The sequence below is a fragment of the Halyomorpha halys genome, unplaced genomic scaffold, assembly GCF_000696795.3.
Source record: "Halyomorpha halys isolate HHAL.00 unplaced genomic scaffold, Hhal_1.1 Scaffold14.1, whole genome shotgun sequence".
Classification (NCBI taxonomy): domain Eukaryota; kingdom Metazoa; phylum Arthropoda; class Insecta; order Hemiptera; family Pentatomidae; genus Halyomorpha; species Halyomorpha halys.
Window position 1 is genome coordinate 648,935 of NW_027115673.1, and position 20,862 is coordinate 669,796.

Sequence of the window (20,862 nt, forward strand, 5' to 3'; positions counted from 1 at the left end):
ATTGGCGTATGATGAGCAGTTACTGGAGTAGAATAATCTGTTTTTAGAACCGAACATGGTGCAAGAGTTGGACAGACAACAGCTGATGATGGTTTAGTGTTATGAACTAATGCTGGAGTATACTGAGCAACTGGTGCAGCAGAAGTTGGATGCCCTTGTGTTTTGATGATACGGGTTGTGGCAGAGGTGGAATGGCCATCGGTCGATATTTTAGCATCAGAACTCACTTGTATTGAGGTCAGACGCGAAGATGCAGAATTAAGTCGAGTAGCAACTGGAGTCGGTCGAACAGAATTTAGTGTAGAATTATGATGTGCTAGTAGTGAAACAGAAGGTGGATACACTGATGAAACAAAAGTAGAATGTGTTGTTGATGAAAAAGAAGTAGGATATGCTGGTATTGAGCGAACCGATGCAGCAGTTTTTGTACTTGGTGTTTGTGTAGAAGTGATTTGTGTTACAGAGTTACCAGCAACTGATGTTGGAGCTAGAGTATGATGTGCTGATGCTGAAGACGGGTTTGCTTTGACTCTTGATGGTCCTAGAGTTGGACCAGGTGGGTTATAATGAACTTGAGCTGGTGTTGCAGTAGCACTAACAGTCCTCGAAATAGAAGGTGGTGCTGGTTTGGGTATGACCTGGGATGGTACTGGTTTGGATCTTGGTGGTGCTTTTTTAGATCTAGCTAATGCCAGGAATAAAGGTCCCAAGGAATCTATTTCCTGTACATAAAGAAAACAAATATTAAATTTATATTCCAATAACAGAAACATCATTAATATCTTTGTTTTTTGGACTTACTTTTTAAAAATGTGAAATGTTAATTATATTACAGAATATAAATAAATTAAACATACCTATCAAGTTTTAACTTACCTTGGTATGTACTGTAGAACCATATTCAATCTTTGTGTTTTTGATGGATTGGTAGATGGTGATTTCAACCATGCCTAGAAGAGTTTGGTAATCTTCTGAAATGTCTTTGAAGACAGTTCTGCTGATTTTCTTGAGATGTCCTTGCAAATATTTTTTTATTTGTTCATGGAAATTTCCTACACTCACTATTACTTCCCTACTCTCAGTGGAGATGATACTGCTGTTAGCCCATGCCCTGTTGATGATGATTAAGGTGATGAGAATCACCAAAGAGAAGAAATACTTCATGGTGCCTAGCATAAAAGTTATAAAAAGTCTTTTTAGTAGTTCATGTTATTGGCATGTTTTCTGAAAAAATGTTTAGTTATGGAATAATACTTTCTCATCTTATTATTTTTAAATCAATCAAAGTTATGCAACAAAGGCCTAATTTTCAAATAGATGGTGTCCCACAAAACAGTTCAATTAGAAAATTAACCCCCTAAAAGAAGACCAAATACCACTGCTCTGACACAAAGAAAATGTAATCAAAATTCAAAACATTTCTAATTTGGTTATATTAGGAGATTAAAGGTTAAGGGTGGGGGATGAACATATCAATGCAAAAAGTTTAATAATAAAGGAATGCGATACATGCAAGGTAAAACAAGATCTAAGGCCTGCATTTCCTTACTTACTTTTAATGCAATAATATTAAGCCTTTGAACAAACCATAGGCTGAGAAGAGTGGAAGACAAATCTCTTCAAGGGAGTCAAAGACAGCATCTAATGTTTCCTCAATCAAATACATATTACTCCATCTCAGTGGCAATAGAATACATCCAGAAAACGGCAGTGGTTGAACCCTTTGGTCTTAATGAGTTCTTGGCTATGTGTTTTGGGATAAGAAACGCTTTTCAGTTCATATATACTGGTTCTTGGATGACATCATCGTCGATTTCAGGGTTGAAGAAGAATGCAAAAAACATGTCCTGAAAGTCCTGCGGCGACTTGACCAATGCCTGTCGAAGTTTCTGGAACTACAGAATGTGGAGGATCCCCGATATTAATCAAGATGTTTCTGACAACTCCCTCCAACACCGGAAAGCGAGGACGACCTGTTTCTTGGTGTACACCGACTTTAACTTTCATGAAAAGAAAACTATAAAAGACCCGACGGTCGTAGCAGAAGTGAAGATGGGATGTGAGGCGCACCGCACTTCCTAATGAGCACAAATTCAAACCTACTGAATTTCGAAACTAGATATGCAACGTATGGACGTATGTAAAGGAAACGTAAATCCTGACACGAATTTACCGTCGAAAAATTAATGGAGCATCCAATATCGGGTTACACTGGACAGGTTGACTAAGCAGCAGCCCCTAACCCTGGAGATGCAAAGACAACCTCCCTTTAAGAGATGATCAATTTTTTCATCGAAGTGACATAACCCACAAATGAACCTTCCCAAAACAAGGAACTCTCTATACCTACCAAGAACGCAATTATGCCCACCAGGGAACAATGATCTTCAAATTGCCGTGGACAATCAGAAAGTTGGTCGTGCTCTGGAACTTATGGCAATACTGAAGAATATATCTCCTACTCTGGAGAGAGGCTTTTAGAAATCTGCAATGGTTGTAGGATAAGGGATGGTTGGATAGGGAATTCTTTCCCAAAACTGGCTCGTCTTGGATAGTGGAATGAATATACCATCAGAGAGAATTTGTATTACTTACTTAACACACAATAAAAGAAACGAGAATTACTAGAATAGCACAAGAACAAGGGCTTTCTAAGGCTGGTACTTGAAAAGTCTGTATGTTTCCAAAACCGGTAAAGACAATTGTCACAACATTTATATTGATCGTGAATTTCATACTGATTACGTCTTTGGTACAACTTATGCACAGTGCGTTTTATATCCATATTGTTTCGAAAATAAAAGAGGTTTCAACATCAGAATCTTGAATTATTATTTAGTCCGTCAACCGATCTAAAGACAGTTTTCTAATGTGTAAAATTGGTTTCAAGTGTTACTAAATGAAAACAATTTATTTTTTTTCTTAGTTAAATTTTATTGTCACTAATTGTTATTCTAATAACAATATTGATACAACATTTTTGACGGTAACAAGTAATGGTAAATTGCAACTAAAGATTTTTAAAATTCTACCACCCCTATTTATAATTGTTTATCAGGTTTGTAACAACAAAAAAGGAATTCCAAACGGAGGTTTTAGCTTCATATTTCTTTTCACTACATTATTGGCTTCGTTATTTAGTTTTCAATGAAATCCACTCTTATATATTTCTTAATATCTATGTATGAAAAATTACTATTTAGTAGAAAACAATGATATTTAATATTTAAACCTCACCTCTGTAAGACATCTGTACATAGTCCATTGCAATGGTCAGTTGTCACTTGGACTAAACATTGCATAACAATTATATAAAAATTCTGAGGACCTATTATGATTGGCCTCAATTACATACTAACAAAACATGGTTTTGCCGTCAATTATAAAGTAAAACGGAGGTATATAATTAGGCTTATGACATTCAGGGACGTAATGATTTAGAAGGCGGGGGTGGGGAGTCATCATCTCTCCCATAATTTGAAAACCCCAAAAGTTGGGAAATTTGAAAACCTACATCACATATTTGAGTTAAAACATTATTTTTCTTCTTTCTCTTCCTCCTTATTGCCTTTCTGCGTGGAGGTACCTCTATCCAAGCCTCACGATCCCGAGCTGCACCATCATGGCAGCCCAGTTTTTTCCTCTTTTCTCTCCCACTCTGGAGATGTAGTCCTTCCATTGTATTCTGGGTCTCCCTCTTGGGCGTTTTCCTGTTGGTCTAACAGAACATTAGTCAAAAAGTTCATTATGCTCAAAATCGGTTATAAACGTCATTTAGAGAGGTCGGATTTCCAAAGATGTTTAGGAAAAGGACAAATTTTAAAGAATAACTCCCTTCGTTTTGTGGAGAAATCTGGTCAAAATTGTTACGAAATTTAAAATTTTGCCTTTCCAACAAACGTGTTTTGACTGTAATGGGCCTCTGAAATCGTTATAAATCATAAAACTTATTTAACTTAAAATAATCATTTCAGTATTATACAAACAGTGACGACTTAGTTTATAAACTATTTAAAATTCAAGAAGGAGTTATTCGAACCGATTAAGCCATATATCTATTTTCATATACATATAAGTAAAGCGTAGGACAGCAGAGATAGTTTAACAGTTAAAATCCTTGAGCATAGTTTAACAGTTTTAACATTTATTTAATTGAAGAAACGAATTAATTTTTATTACAGCAAACAACTCTGATGCATTTTTATTGTATAAATGATACCAAACTTTCTTCGATTTTGGGGTCAATTATAAGGTTATCGAAGACCTGATTATTAACATGCTGATAGAATTTTGCTGAACTTTATATTAATTTTTTTTCCTTTTTTCTAATCTCTTCGACTTTCGAGATTATTATTATTATCGCATATAATTATTTAGTCTTAGTTTACATTCGTCATCACAAGTGTATGGATCGTATTAGGTGAGAGAAAAGAATAAGAGAGTGCTCATTAAAAATAAATAATCTTCGTGCCTAATATACATAGATAGGTAGACATATGATAAATATTCACTATAGAAAATTAGGTTCAATAAAATAAATTAGAAAACAAAACAATCTAAAAGGTATATAGGAAAGTGAAAGTAATTTTTAAAAAATAAATAAATAACAATAATACATCAGTCTAACAATATATTAATGTTTCTAACAATATCTAATTTACAAAAATGTAAGTAAAATATTATAAATAAATATATTTCATAGTAGTAGTATCAGAAAAGCATAACCAAGAGTGTAATAGCAGGGTTGTTCTTGCTACAATTTGTTCGGAGAGGACAAAACCTGACGTCATTCTCCATTTCATAGACCTAGTTGTAAGGTGTAACATAGGCATAAATAAATTTCCCAACTATATTAAAACATTTTAGTTCCCTTAATTTTTTTTTTTAATTTGAACTGTTCACTTATTTGTTCCGAATATTGGTGCTTGACAACCACAATTTCCTTTTCTGTTCATTCCCAACATTATATCTATAAAATCACAATTTATTAACTTCAGTAGTAATTGTTTTACATTTTTTTGACTCTTTGAGTGAAATGTATAATCTCAATTTTTATTGTTTGAAATATGTCTTCCGATCTGTGGGTTTGCAAATTATTGGGGCACCTCCTTCCCCTACACCTACCGTGGCGATGTCTCTGCCCAGTAATCTTAAGGGGCCGCTACATGTTGGCCAAGCCATGGCGAACTCAGACATGCGCGAGCATGTGGAAGGGTGGCTTGTACGAGTTGGCCTAAGCTCGTTGCCGATCCGTCGGGAGTCGGTTTTTTGGACACAGATCAAAGGGGTTCATGAGAGCGCTCGTGTAGCATCTCCACCATTGTACTTTGTCTAGTTGCAACTGAGAGCTGTTAGGAGATTAAAGGTGTTTGTTGGTACTTTTTATGATAAGTTTTATATTTAATCTTATTTATTTATATTTAATTACCTTTCATTTTCTTTTTTTGTAATAAAAGTAATATAAACCCAGTGCAATAGTTGAAACCTCTTGTACGTCCGCCATATTTCCTCTCTGAATAACACTGACATGTGGATGGTCCGCTCTTTGTTTACCGAGCATTTGTACAAGCCTCCGATATGTGCCTCTTTTAAAATTTATAAACTCTGGAAAATATAAAAATTACGAAAAATATATTTCTTATTATTTGTACATAGAACTAAACATTAAACAATTTTTTTGAAATCTTTCTATCGTGCTTTCAGATCAAAAATTAAAATACTAATACTTAACTAATTTATTTTTTATCATGGACTGTGAGCAAATAAGGTAAGTAAATTTAAAAACTTATTTATTTTCCTTGACTTTTTTATATTAAATAATTAGAAACGAAATTAATTTACTATATACAATTTTAAAAAATTTATTTTAATTCAAAAATATGAAATTGTAGATGCTGAAGAGGGGGAACAGTGTTCCCAAAACGCCTGATAAAAAATAAATTGTTTATGCAATATTGTGTTTTAATCGTTGACTTGAAGGCAGGATAGGAGGATAAAAAAAAATTTAAATAGTGAAGGTCAAATTGTGAAACAAATTGAACATTAAACATTCATATTAAAGTTTATTGATCTTTTTAATCAGATGATCGATGACCTGACCTAGGTCAATAGTATTCTCAACATATAAATAAAAACCTCTGTTGTGGTGTAAATCGGCCTCTAAACTGTGACCTATTCGTAGCTCTTTGGTTATTCTATAAGGAACGGTTCCTTACCGAGCTACTTTTCGGAGAACTGAGTCCATGAGCGATGGATTGAAAATATTGACTTTCCTATGTTTATTTATGATGTATATTTCTTCTCAGGATAATTGCTTGTGAAATGGAAGCAATAAAATCTCGGCTTATCCATAGAGTTGTAACTAGTACTAATAAGGTAAGTTATGTTTTTATATTTACATATTTTAAACCATTTTAAGTATCTAATTTGGTTCGTTTATTTATTTCAAAAATGCTTTTTTAATTAGCGTTTAAGTTCAATGGTATTTTCAGACTTTTAAGGCTGTGCATTCATCCAAAATATTACCACCCATTGGAGTTTCTGTGGGAGGAGATATTGTAGGACAGCCAGATCCTATCTCAAACTTAAGACCCATCACATTTCATATACCACTCGATGAAACTTATATAGAAAGAAAATTTAGGCTTAAAAGAGAACATGTCCATAACTGGAATGAAGAATTTTGGAAACACCATAACATGAGATTTACGTTGGTAAGAAATTTCATTTTTTGAGGGTTTATCCCTTTTGTTTCCTTATAATAAAAGTGTCTTGTATTGTTAGAAAGTGTCTTATGAAATTCTATAAATAACTATTTCTCTTTAGTGAATTTAACTTTTTAAAATTATACCATGGGTTAAAAATACAATTCTAAAAAGATTCTTTTTTTTTTTTTTTTGCAATTTCAAAGATTATTTCTGTTGAGGATGTACCTTATCTAATCTGTATTCCTGACAAGAGCCCATCTCATTTCCCTCAATTTTAAAAATGCATGTATTAGATAATATTATTATCTTCCAATTCAGAAATTACTATATTTTTCCATTCAGGACTGTTTACATTATGACTTAAAGTGAATGGAATCTTTAGATTTATTTAACTATTTCATGTACTGTCATAGTAGGATTTATGTTATTAGTTTATTTTAATTTTATTTTTTTAGTAAAAAGTTTGTTTTAAAATAACTAAATAATAAAAATATCAGATTTAAATTAAAATTTACTTGGTTTTACATTTTGTAAAGGGAACTATTAAACATAAGTGTGTAACAGCTATTATTTTTAGTGCCCTCTTTGAACAGTGAAGGTTAATTAATTCTTGAAAAACAAGTCCTTGTGGACCAAAAATTCTGTAAAACAAGCTTTATATTTAAATTAATATTATTTTGAAATATTTAATTTTCAGACTCTTTTTGTTTCCATATACATATGTATGTAATGTATACCTATTAATAACTATGCCAGTACAATTTTTATGAGAATTCAGAACAATTCTAAAGAAAATGAGCAATTATGAGTACTTACCCTCAAGTAAAATGAAACCCTTTTTATTTCCTCATTTTATTTTTAATATTAAATCGTTAACTATTTATTTTATTCTTAACCTTCCCTCTTATAGTGGTACAAAAGGAGAACTTATTTAAATATTTTTATAATTTATTCTATTAGATATTACTAGGGAACTAGGAGTTGAAATAGAGCATTTTTTTTGTTAAGAGATAGCTGTAAGGTTTGAATTTATTTTAATCATCTGACATAAGCAAGATTTCATAATTTTTATACATAGGGATCAGTTTAAAAAAAGAAAAAAAAAATTGTACTGTATAACATTTGTTTGTATAAATAGAAAAATATCTTAATTAAATATTTTTAGCTTTTAGTTATGTTATTCATTAATTGTTAACATTTATAGCTTTACCAATTTTTAAATTTTTTATCACCTGATTTGAATAAATATTACTATTGTTCATAGATGACATTTATTATATTAAAACATCTATTCGGATTATTCTATAAATTTATTGCTACCTAGTTATAAACATATAAACATTTTTAAAAAATTAAAGTTTCGATTTATTTTATTTTTATTGCCTTCAAATAATGCTCTTTAATAATTTTATGAGGCAGGCACTCACATAATATCAGAATGTGATATATGTAAAGAGGTACTGAAATCCTACAATACATAGGTCTTATTGATTTTGTTTCGAATGACCACTAATCAAAATACTTGGAGATTTTTCATTCTCTTTTAAATTCTGAAACCAACTGAGTTTCTTGATTACCTTTCAGTCCTAAAATTATACCTTCAATTAATTTTAGAAGGTTTCAACTAATTTAAAAAAAATAATCATTCGAATTTAAACTGACGTTATTTAAATTTTATGAGTTCTTTTTTCACTAGTATTCATTCATGATCACTATTAAAACTTTTTGAAAGTAATGTTTTATTACATTTTAAAGTATAATTTCTTGCTTTATTTAATTAATTAACATTTGCTCATTAAAAATTTATCCAGCATTATTTTATAGGTCAGTTATAATGGTATTGGTTGCATTGGTCAATTTTATCTAGTATATAAGGTAGAAATAGATCAAGTGACAATAATGAAAGGTAGCTTGTAGACACTATAAAAAGTAAATTTTTGTGATTATAGCAAACAACGGCGGTTTAAAAAATTATAAATCACCCCCTTCTATTTTTTAAAATTTATTTTATTTTAATTATGAGTTAATAGTTGACCTTGAATATATATAGATGAGGAGAAGATGGTTTTGGGTGTGGTCTGTGAAAACCACAAATAAATTAAAACTTATTTATTAGTGCCAATGTTTTCGTCACAATTCAAGCTTTCATCAGGGCTAACAACAAAATACAAGATAACAACCTTAATGAATAAAAGGAATTACAGAATAATAAGAAAATAACTAACCACATAGATAATGTTGAAAGACATATATCGGCTAAAAATTATAAGAAGATAAAGGCTGTTTGAGAAAAGTAATATTAAAATTAAGTGAGAGGGAAGAACAAATAATAAAATACTTTTGAAAATCTAGTTAGTAAATGTATGTACTAAATGAAAATTATTAACAAAAAAAAAGTAGGAAATAAAACATTTATGACAGTAAAATAACACCATTTGAGAAATAACATATAAAATTATTTAAAAGACAAAAGGAATAATTAGTAAATATAACAATAATAACATTTGTTGAACATAATTATTCTCTACTCTTTCCTTATCACTTCTTCCTTATCCATGTTGTTATGTTTACTACATATTATTATCATTTTTACTAATTACTCCTTTTGTCTTATATAACTTTATATTTTATTTATTTCAATCTAGTATTTTACTTACATAGTTTATTAATTACTTATATTTTCTCTCTCATTTTTTTCCTCCATAACTTTTAAATCAAATTGGAGGAAGATAGTCCAGGTGGCGATCAATAAAGGTATCAAAATAGTAAAAGAAAACTAATTATTGTGAACCAATGTTTATTATTAAATTAAAATATTCATATTTATTTATTCCTTTTGGATTATATAAATTTATACTTTATTTCTCTAAACCTGTTATTTTACTTACATATTTAATTACCTACATACACGTTTTATTTTTGTAAATAGTTTTCATTTTGTATATATATTTACTAACTAGATTTTCATATGTATTTTGTTATTTGTTCTTTCCTCGTACTTAATTTTAATATTACTTTTCTTATACAGCCTTTATCTTCATATAATACTTGAACTATTCATGTCTTTTAACACTATTCATCTATCTATAATGAGTTATTTTCTAATCATTCTTTAATTCCTTTTATTCATTATGGTTGCCTTTTTTTTTTGTTCTTAGCCCTGATGAAGGCTTGAAATCCTGACCAAAACGCTGACACTGATTAATACGTTTTTACTTAGTTGTGTTCCTCGATGACTGCATCCACAACCATCTTCTCCTCATCGATTTTATTTTAAGTTATGAAGAATGTATGGGTATGTTTTATACATAATTTTGACAAGGAGTTAATTTATGTTTATTTTAGACAGTCGAGGGTAAATATGGTGGGAACTGTCATATAATAATAATAATAATACTTTATTTACTCTTGGACGAATCCCTTTAGAATAATAGAGAGAAATAGACAGATGAGGGCTGAGGAGCCTTAGAGATACTTAAACAAAAATACAAAGAAATATAAATAGTCATTGTAAAAAGTAATTATTAGTTAATTTCTCACTTTGATCAGTTGGACAATAAAACAAATAAATACATTTAAAAAAAAAGAAAATGGTGTAATTATAAGGTAGGGAGAGTTTTGGAGCGACAGATGTTGGAAGGGATAGAATTCCATAAGAATGAGGATCAGATAATGAACGATTTATCAAAAGCAGCAGATCAGTGGGCTCTTGTGTATAAATCTGAAGACCGGGAGCGAATAGAGGATTTGAATTGAAGGAGCTCGGAGATGTATGAAGGACGGCGGGATCGCATGACTTGGAAGATGAAGGATGCCAGTTTATACTTACGATGGTAGGAAGGATAAAGCCACTTAAACTCTGCATAAAAAAGGGAAACAGAGGGAGGCGTCCCTTGGGATCCCGAAGATGAATTGTACACAGCAATTTATCAAACGTTTTAATTTTGCCTTGAGATCCCCTGAGACGCCCCCTTATATCGTAGGGCAATAGTCAAAGTGGAGAAATGACTAGGGTTTCAAATGAAAATAGGTGACGAAGGTAATTTAGACATTTTAAAGTGGAAAAGTAGTTTACTATATTGGCAGTTAAGTTTTACTATGCTTCACTACAGCTCCTATATTGTTAACGATCATGCCAAATCTAGTGTCATGACTGCAACTGTCAGCAGTTTACACCATGGCAATAGCTACAACAGTTGCTGCAGTGCTTATAAACTATTTTAATGTCAATTTTCAATTTGATGCCGTTTTTTCAATTTCAGGCACTTTTTAAATATTGCTCGATTTAGCTATCTTAAAGTCTCCTCTTCCTGTTTTTAGCTAATATTTCAAGAGTGATATAGTGCCGTTGCTCTCCAGGGGGGTTAGCGGGACAGGTCCGGCGGAGAAGGATTGCCTTTTTTTGTGTTATGATCTCCTCTTGTGAGATTGTGAGATGTCGTATATCGACCAACCTACTCGCTATAATTGTCTGTTTGAAAAGTCAGATAAGTAAGGCTACCATGGAGGGCGGTAGTGGAGGGTTTGATACCGTTTTTCAATTTCTGGCGTTTTAAAATGTTTTTTGTTTATAAATGGGTTTTATTTCAGAAATATAGTCATATTGGAAAAAAATAATTGTAAAATAGGAAATTTATTTAATATGAAATAATTTATTCAAAATATAAAAAGATCATGAAATAACAACTATAAGATAATTATTTTAGATATAATTTACAGAAATATATTGCTTTCAATGATTTATATTGAAATCAATATAATTTATATTGGAATCATCATATTTCAATGAATGATTATTGGACGAATAATTATTTAAATAAATGAATAAAATTTGTTATTAGATAAATACATTAGTTGAAGAGTGCTTAGGTCTATTATTATCTACATATGAATACAAATGAATTACTGCCAAATAACCTTAACTGATTATTTGTTTAGTTTGTTATTTATTTGTTTATAAATTAATCTTTTTTTTGAAAATTATTTGTTTTTTTTCCAGGAACGTAAAGAATATGTAGAAGCCATGAAGGAAAAGAAAGCAGACTATGGACCGTTGACTCCAGAGGAAATTTCTGTATTCTACAAAGCCTTTTTAGATAAATACTGGATGACTCATATGTGGTATAACATTGAGTGGTATAAACAAAACCTAAACCTTTTGGCTCTTGCCTTGAAGGTTGAATTAGATCGTTTTAGACGAAAGTTGTTCAGTCACGAATAGTAAATTATTTTATTTTAGTGTAAAATAAATTGAATTATAGTTGTACATATTGATTATTTCAAATATATCCTTTATTTATTAAAAAAAAATTAATTATAATCACATAACCCATTTTTAATAAAACAATCCGATGACTTCAGTAAAAAAAAACATGAAATCACTTGTTTATTGAAATAAATAGATTATAGATGGGTAATATACTCATGAATAAAAGCTGGTAAGAGAAAAAAAAAGGTAATAATTCTGAAAACTGAATCTTTTATGACTCAAGGGCCTGCAGATATCTGTCGCAAGAGTATTATCATAACAAATTTACCAGAGTGGGGGTTTTGTTCACTTCTTTGTATTTTGTCGAGTATCCTGGAAAAAAACGATGAAAAGGACATTATTAGTTCTTAGGTACTTATGTTGCTTGAGACCATGAGGACAGTCAGTGGAGGATTTGAAAAATACTACACTAACTTTTCTTATTATTTCTCTGTTTACTGTAGATTACTTTTGTTGTGGTTTTTGTGAATTAGTCTTTTTTATCTCTTGTTATGTAAACTTGCTTATTGATTCTTAAAGTGATAGAGAAATAAGACATCAAATGTGTGAATTTGAATGTAGCAATGTAGGAAATTACTCATAGGCTCTGTACCTCCTAGCAGAGTGGTTTTGATTTTGTCCACTTGGGGCAAAAGGGACTACTTTGTTCGTTCCATACAGATTCAACGAATATTAATTATCCCAACAAAATTAACTAAAAATAAATTTAAGAATGATGTCACATTTTATATAGCAATATTTAAATAAAAATAATTAGTATTTATATATATTTTTTTTTTCACGAACCAGCCACCAAGGACCACGAGAATATCATTTTTGATTCATCCTCACACCTTCCGCCTTCCTTCTACTCCAATACCCTTTCATCCTTCTGGACTGTTTCTCCCCCTCTTCCTCAGTCAATTTTCTTCCTTGTCTCTCCTTCTTTCCCACAAGAACCCCAACCTCTTTTAGTTTATTCCCAAAATGCTCTCTATCCAAGCAGTCTTCATCCGTTATTTTTAGTCTACCCAGTTCCTCTTTCACTTGTTTTACTTATCCCCCTATACTTATATAGTTGCAGACTTTGTTGAATATTATTTAGTCTCTCATTTATCATTGTGATCATGTGCCCATAAAATCTCGGTCTCCTAGTTCTGATGACTGTTTCCAGGTCTTCCAAATTCCGATATATTTCCTTATTGGATTTTACCCTATACCCCTCTTGCGTTATTATGGGTCCGTGAATTTTCCTTTTTATCAACAGGACCCTCTCCAGGCTGACTGTTTCCATACCATTCATTATCACTGACCTTACTAATGCACTGTAGTATCTTATTTTTGCATTGGAGGACAAATTTTTCTTGCAGAAGTTTCTTGTGGCGAAGTTCAGTCTTTCCAGTTTGGCTATTCTTTCTTCTATGGATACTCTATCCGAAACGTTGCTACAGATTATCTCTCCTAGGTATTTAAATTTTTTGGTTACTTTCATCTATAACAGTATATTATTTATATAATGCTATTTTCATTTCAATTATATTTAGTTTGTTTAGTTATTTTCTTATATTGACCATAAATTGAAATTGTTTGTTAGAGTAATTAATCGCTCAGTTTTTTTTACGCTACATTGTTTTTTATTAAAGTAATATCTTCTACTGGAATAGTTTTTTTTGAAACTAATTAGAAATGTTGTCACCCCATCTTCAGGTTTCTAGAACAAATTCTCAAATAACATCACATACTTACAACATTTACAATATATCACAATATTAATTTAAAATTTTTATAAACAAATTACCTGATTTACATTTCTATCTAATACAATATGTTACTCCTTATTAGTCTAAACTTGCTAATATCAACATATTATTGTCACTTATTAAAATTTATTTATTAATTAAACTATTACATATTATAAATAAGGAGATAATTCGCTTCCTGAAAGGTTATCTTTAACAATGATAACAACTAGATAAAACCAGACCAACATCCTCCTACCTCTATTATTTGAAAGATGAACAATCTAATAACATTTAAAAACAAATTTTTATGCATTAACAATTCATTAAATTATTATAAACTCTATAACTATTGTACAACCTTAAATTGTTAATTTATTTACTATATCTACATAATGTGTGCATAAAGTCTTGGTGTTTGTAACCTTTCAGGAAGGGAATTATCTCCTTATTTATAAAATGTAATAGTTTAATTATTAAAGAAATTTTAATGAGTGACAAAAATAAGTTGATATTAGCAAGATTAGACTAATAAGGAGTAACATATTGTATTAGATAGAGATGTAAATCAGGTACTTTGCTTATAAGAATTTTAAATTAATATTGTGATATATTGTAAATGTTGTAGGCATATGATGTTATTTGAGAATATGTTCTAGAAACCTGAAGATGGGGTGACAGCATTTCTAATTAGTTTCAAAAAAACTCTTCCAGTAGAAGATATTACTTTGAGAAGAAAACAATGTTTGTAGCGTAAAAAAAAAACTGAGTGATTAATTACTCTAACAAACAATTTCAATTTATGGTCAATATAAGAAAATAACTAAAAAAACTAAATATAATTGAAATGAAAATAGCATTATATAAATAATATACTGTTATAGGTGAAAGTAACCAAAAAATTTAAATACCTAGGAGAGATAATCTGTAGCAACGGTTTGGATAGGGCATCCATAGAAGAAAGAATTTTCAACAAAGTCTGCAGCTAAAAAAGTATAGGGGGATATGTAAAACTAGTGAAAATAACTGATGAAGACTGCTTGGATAGAGAGCATTTTGGGAATCAACTAAAAGAGGTTGGGGTTCTTGTGGGAGAGAAGAGGAAGAAAATGGACTGAGGAAGAGTGGGAGAAACAGTCCAGGAGGATGAAAGGGTATTGGAGTAGAAGGAAGGCGGAAGGTGGGAGGATGAATCGAAAATGATATTCGTGTGGTCCTTACTGGCTGCAAAAGTAATTTGTTTATAAAAATTTTCAATTAATATTATATTATATTGTAAATGTTGTTAGCATGTTATGTTATTTGAGAATTTGTTCTAGAGACCTGAAGATGGGGTGACAACCCCGAAACGTTGTTTATTATAATGAAATAAAATATATATGAAACAAAGAAAAGTGGTATTCATTCAATATTTCTAATTGATTGTTTTCTTTTTTCATCAGTTTTTACTTTCACTTAATTATATATGGGATATATATATTAAGAGAAAGTATTGTGATCGTGCAAAATTTCGAATTTGGGTTTTGGATGGAAATACACGTTTGGAGATCCCCTGAGTCGAAATAATCAAGTCTTGCAAAGTGGTCTATATGTGTGTGTGAACACAGCTCAAAAATAAAAACTTGTACAAAACTGAAATTACATATGTAATGTGGGCATATATCTGGGATATGGTAGCAACTTTTTCCCTTAAATCATCCAACCAGAAGTGTAACTTTATAGAATTGATTATTCACAGTTTTTTCAATTTTTCCAAAAAGACTAAAAATGTTGATTAAACTCAGTGAATCAGTGAGCAATTAAATGACCTTTAATACCGGATGGGTCTCGTCCCCATTGGAATAGTCTAACAGAGCTCAAATGATGAATTTTGAAAAAATCTGTCTCCAAAGTACCTTTGAGATTTTTTAATTTGAAATGAATAATCAGTTCTCATTCTTGGCTGTACTAAATAATAGAAAAATACAAAATATTAAAACATTTGATGAATAAATAAAGGAGAAAAGCAGAAAAAATAGACATGTTTGAATTGGATTAAAACTGAGACGGCCTGAACTTTCCTGATTGCTAGAGTATATTTACAACTTTCTTATACTGTTCAAGGGCAAGATGAAAGTTAATATTTATTATTTGCATTTCAAGAACCCCAAATATGTATTTTTATAGCAAGAGAAAAATAAAAATGTTTTGTTCAAAATTTTCCTCCTTTTTTGTCACAAAATATAGTGATAATATGAACACGAGCCCATCAGTCTATAAATTTGTGTGACCTCACCAGATTTTATTTTAGACATTGTTTGATTTTATCCAGGTAATTCATATTTATTGTTACTGTCTGGGACAGATAGTCCATTTTGTCCATAGTGGACTAAATCAAATCCCCTCTGAATTTGACAGAAGTTTTCTACACACTGACATTGATCCTAAGCTTATTAACAGTACTATTTGGCGAATGACTGATAAATACTAATGATTAAATATAAAAAAAATACTACTATCAATATCAAAATGTAAACTTACAATTTATGTATAAGTTTAATATGTGTGATGGTACACTTTCAAGGGGTTTAGTTTTAGGGGATGCAATTAACTGTCGAACACGCTCAGATAGTTGACATTTCTACCCTGAATCAAGTGATTTGTAATAGTATTACAATATTGTCTGTACAGCACAAAATATATTAGCAGAAAAAAAGGATAGGAATTTAAAATTTTGAAGTAAGTTATTTCCGCAATTGAGGTCCATCTTCAATTTTTTGTTTTAATTAACAGTTTTCCTAATAAATTATCATTAGATAAAAAAAAACTTCTAAAAACAGTTAATTCACATGATATTTAACTTTTTTTTAGGGGGGATGAACCTTTTTACCTTGTGATAATGTATATAAATGGGCTTGAAACATACCTCAAGGAGGAATTAAACGCTTTGTCCATAATTAAAAGGAAGAGACAAGCGATGCTCATAAGTTATTGAACTCTCAACAGTGAGGAGTTAAAAATTAATTAAGCAATTATAAGATAATTCTCTCATTTAGAAACAAAAATTGGGTTTTTTAGAAGTCCTCAAACTTTGAATTTTAATATTCAAGTTATTAGGACACCTTATATTCCCTTATGGTTTTTATATTGGTGTGGTCTGGTTTGGGAACACAACACCTTAGTTACGAAAACCAAATAAAGTAAGCAATGCTATGTATTTACAATACCGGGTTGAGAAAGAAGTTAAATTTAATAGTTTATTAGCATGTAAATACACAATTGAAAAAATAGGGAAAAAATATGCTATGAGAAATATTAGTGAAAAAATGGAATTTCACTGGAAAAAATAGTTTTAAATACCCTTTCTACACATCTTATTTATTAAAACTTAAAATTTTATACCAAAAATGTATTTTAAGAAGTTGAATTCCAGCCTTCGTAATAGAAGTATGAAATCATTAAATACAACTGGTTTCCTAATAGTTCTTCAATTATGAACAGCTTATTAGGTTTTTAAATCAGAGGAGTTTAGTTTTTTGTATGTTTGCATAAGTGTTGAGAGTATTTAGCGAGTTTAATTTGATTCAAACAAGGTTAGATAAGCTTGTAAATTATTAATAGTTTCTATTGTACAATAAAGTTGATTATTGTTAGCTTTGGGTGTTTAATACCTATTTTGGGATTTTACTGCAAAAAAAAATCCAGTCTCTAGTAATAAATATATATATTTATATATATCTTAGAAGGGTGTTAAATAATATATATATATTTTTAATTTGATGGTTAAGGTTCATATGTCAATCAACACTTGGATTAATATCTTAGTGATCGGCTGGAATATAGATGAGAAAATAATATTAGGTACCAAGAAATCAGTGGAAGAAAATTTTATTTATTCATATTATGGATAAATGTATCATGAAGTAATTTTATTTTATACACTTATGATATTAAATATGAGATTAAAAAAGAAAATTAATGAACAGTAATTTTTAGAGTCCAGTTAGTTGTTGAAAGACTCCCTTTAAACCAGGAACCTCCGATAATTTGCTTCCAGGAATCAGTTTACACATGAACTGCAACGAATTCTCGATTGAAGCTGTGTCTGAGTTGAGAATCTTGTCCATCGCAGGCATTACGCTTTTCTGGAAGAAAGCATCCACATCCAATCCGTCTAACTCCGGCACTGAGGTTCCCAATACTACCTTTGACATCCTTTCGTAGTTGATGGCATCCAGAGTAACGTGACACTCAGTTCCGTTATGGACTGTGAACGCGAGTCGAAGGGAGTTGTCCCCTATCCTGAAGAAGGCGGACATATATTGGTCTTCGTAAATGATTGTCCTAAAGAAGGCTGTCAAGAGAGAGTAGCCGAAATGGATGTCAAAAGATAAAGCGGAAGAGTCGTCCTTCACAACACAGTCTCCAGTCCTGACCATTGAATCCAAGCCAAGAAGAGATCCTGACGAATATGAGATCTGCAAGGAAGGAGTTAATACTCAATTACAAAATTCAGAATTGCTCGAGTAGATAGTGAATATAGTATAATGTTCGATGGTACTTAAAACATAGGTTTAAAATCAAAATTTCGGCTGATCTAAAAGTTTTTTGGAGGGCTGAAACCGATACCGAACTATATTTCATTCCTCGTGTTCAGATTTATCGCAAATCGATCATATTTAATGCCAGTTTTGAAGCTCAGAAATCAATAAACTTGTAGTTGTACTGTTATAACCTGTTGGTCATCACTTTAGTTGCCCCTAGAACCGTTGTGGATCAGCTTGACTCGATCTAACTGCCGAGACGTAAACCATTGCAGTCTAAAGGAAAAATATCGTTACGAACAAATTTGTAACAATTATGTAAATAACTTAACTTGTGTATAGCTATTTACGGTATTATTATGTTCATAAATGTATTATTTAAATCAATAAAGATCATAATCATTTGGTCCACTAAAAGCTAACATAATAATCTAATATGTATCCTCCCTCGATGGCTTTTTAAAGTCTTGTGGTACAACCTAGCAAGACATTCCGTCTCATGGATTCACCTCCTTGGGAAGCAGTAAGTAATGATCCGCATAAGCAGATCAGTGCATTATGTCGCTATTTTTAAAAATAATGTGTTATTATTATATTCTGTCTTCTCTGGATCTCTCCTCGTTCTTATACTCTCTGTCCTTTCTCCTGTCGTTTTGATTTTTCGCTTTTATTATTTGGGCAGAAGTCAGAGGGTGGCGGTCCCACGCCAATGGCGTAGGTACAGAGATCGTGCAATATTAACCTATAAATTATTTTCAAATTAAATTTTTAGCTTTTCTTTGGTAATGAAAGTGTTTTTTTATTAAGCCAATTAGCAATTTTACAGAAAATTGACCAAAGATCAATAAGATCAGAAGAGCCAACAGAAAAAAAGAGAATAAAGTAAAAAAAAATAAATTCAGGTAATTAAATTAAAAGCAAAATTAGTGTTGAAAAAAAATTAAATAAACTAGGTTCGTTAAATTTTAAATAAAAAAAGTTAACTACAAGTTTATTCCAAATCAGTGCCTCACCCCTAAAAAAAAAAACCAAGGTAGACAAATCAATAAATCAAAAACTTGAGATTTGCCCATTTACCAAACAGAATGAATTTGTTTGCACATTTTTCTAGATAGAATTGAGTCCTTCATTGCTCCTGTATACTTTGACCGAATTTAAATTTTTAGATATTGAAAAAAGTGAATTCTCTTATCCTCATCACGACAATAAAGAATACAATTGCTAAATTTGAAGACAATGAATAGTCAAATATATTTAAACAATTATAAGTACATTATATTATATCTCGAATGTGAATTGACCAAGCAGTATCCGATTTGTGCCATTTTATTTATTTTAACATCGTTTTAAAACCTTAAAAATTAAAAATTTTTCATTTGAATACCCTTGGTGCTATGAAATATCTTGACAATAACACACAAACATGCAGATCAGCCAAAATTACCAAATCAAATTTCAACCTATGTAATTTTACCCTGTAACTGTACTTACAGTTTCATTTTCATACGAAATACTTCCGTCTGGGATAGTTCCTATCGTTTGTTCGTATGTTTTGATCATTTGATTTATCATCTTTAGTATGTTGTCGGTTCCCTCATTGATGTTGATCACCTCCGACTTAACGGAGGTAGACGCTATAATCAAAAAGAAACAGAATGATAACATATTCTTTGGCAAACCAAAATTGAGACTGGTTTAAATTCGGCATTAATTACTTTATATAAACGGGGAGTACTTGAGAAAACGCATTAAAATGTATAACTTATATCTTATCAGTTACTGGTATGTTGAATTATTAGGACAAGAGCACTTTGCTGTAGTGATTGGAAATTAATTGAAGTCAAAATAAAACTGCTATGATGTAACCTGACGGTAGACAACTTCTGCATGACATTGCATTTTAAGTGTATCAATACACGTATTAATTTATATAAGCTTCAGAAACTTAAAAAATGTATTATGAATTTTCAGATAACAGACTAACGACACTTAATAGGTACTGTTGCGAAGACTTCAATTTACACATTACATTCTACACATTACACAAATTACATTCTATCACAGAAGGCTGTGATATTATAGTGCATGCTAAAATAGGTTAGGAGGTGAATTAGTACAAGAGCCCAAGAGGAGAAAAAAGGCAGTTATCTCACCCCAATTTTTTATTACTTTAATGAAAACTATGTATAATTAATTAATAGTCAAAGTTGACGAGTCTGCCAAGTATAGGTAGGGGAAATGAAAATGGAGGCTGTTTCAAAGCGATAAAAAAAACTAATTTTTCATTCGGAGCTCTATATCTTAAAAAGTAGGAACAACACAAGAAAACCTAAGAAAACGTCATTTAAAGAAGAGCAAATTTGCCAAAATATGAGCCCTAATAGAATTATTTACGTTAAATAGTTTTCGAGATAATAGCTTTTTAAAAAGGAACATTTCATAAAAATATTGTGTGGGACGTACTGAAAGATCAGTAGTTAGTGAATTTATTTTGAAAAACTCATATCTCAAAAACCTTTTGACGTACAGATGTCTATTAGCATTCAAATTAAAGCTAGTTTAATGAGCTATAAAGTAGTTTATGACGGTTATTTTCGTAGAAGTAGTAGCTTTCATGAAATTTGCTAAAATAAATCGATTTATAG

At 30.6% G+C, this 20,862-nt stretch overlaps 1 protein-coding gene across 1 annotated transcript; it reads left to right on the forward strand.

Moving 5' to 3' along the window:
• The first annotated feature begins 6,173 nt into the window (after positions 1–6,173).
• On the forward strand, positions 6,174–11,973 carry Coa8 (Cytochrome c oxidase assembly factor 8). Its single transcript, XM_014419095.3, has 3 exons — positions 6,174–6,375; positions 6,492–6,713; positions 11,707–11,973. Exons 1-3 carry the CDS (start codon positions 6,322–6,324, stop codon positions 11,926–11,928), a joined length of 498 nt encoding a protein of 165 aa, XP_014274581.1. The 5' UTR covers positions 6,174–6,321; the 3' UTR covers positions 11,929–11,973.
• Positions 11,974–20,862: the final 8,889 nt, after the last annotated feature.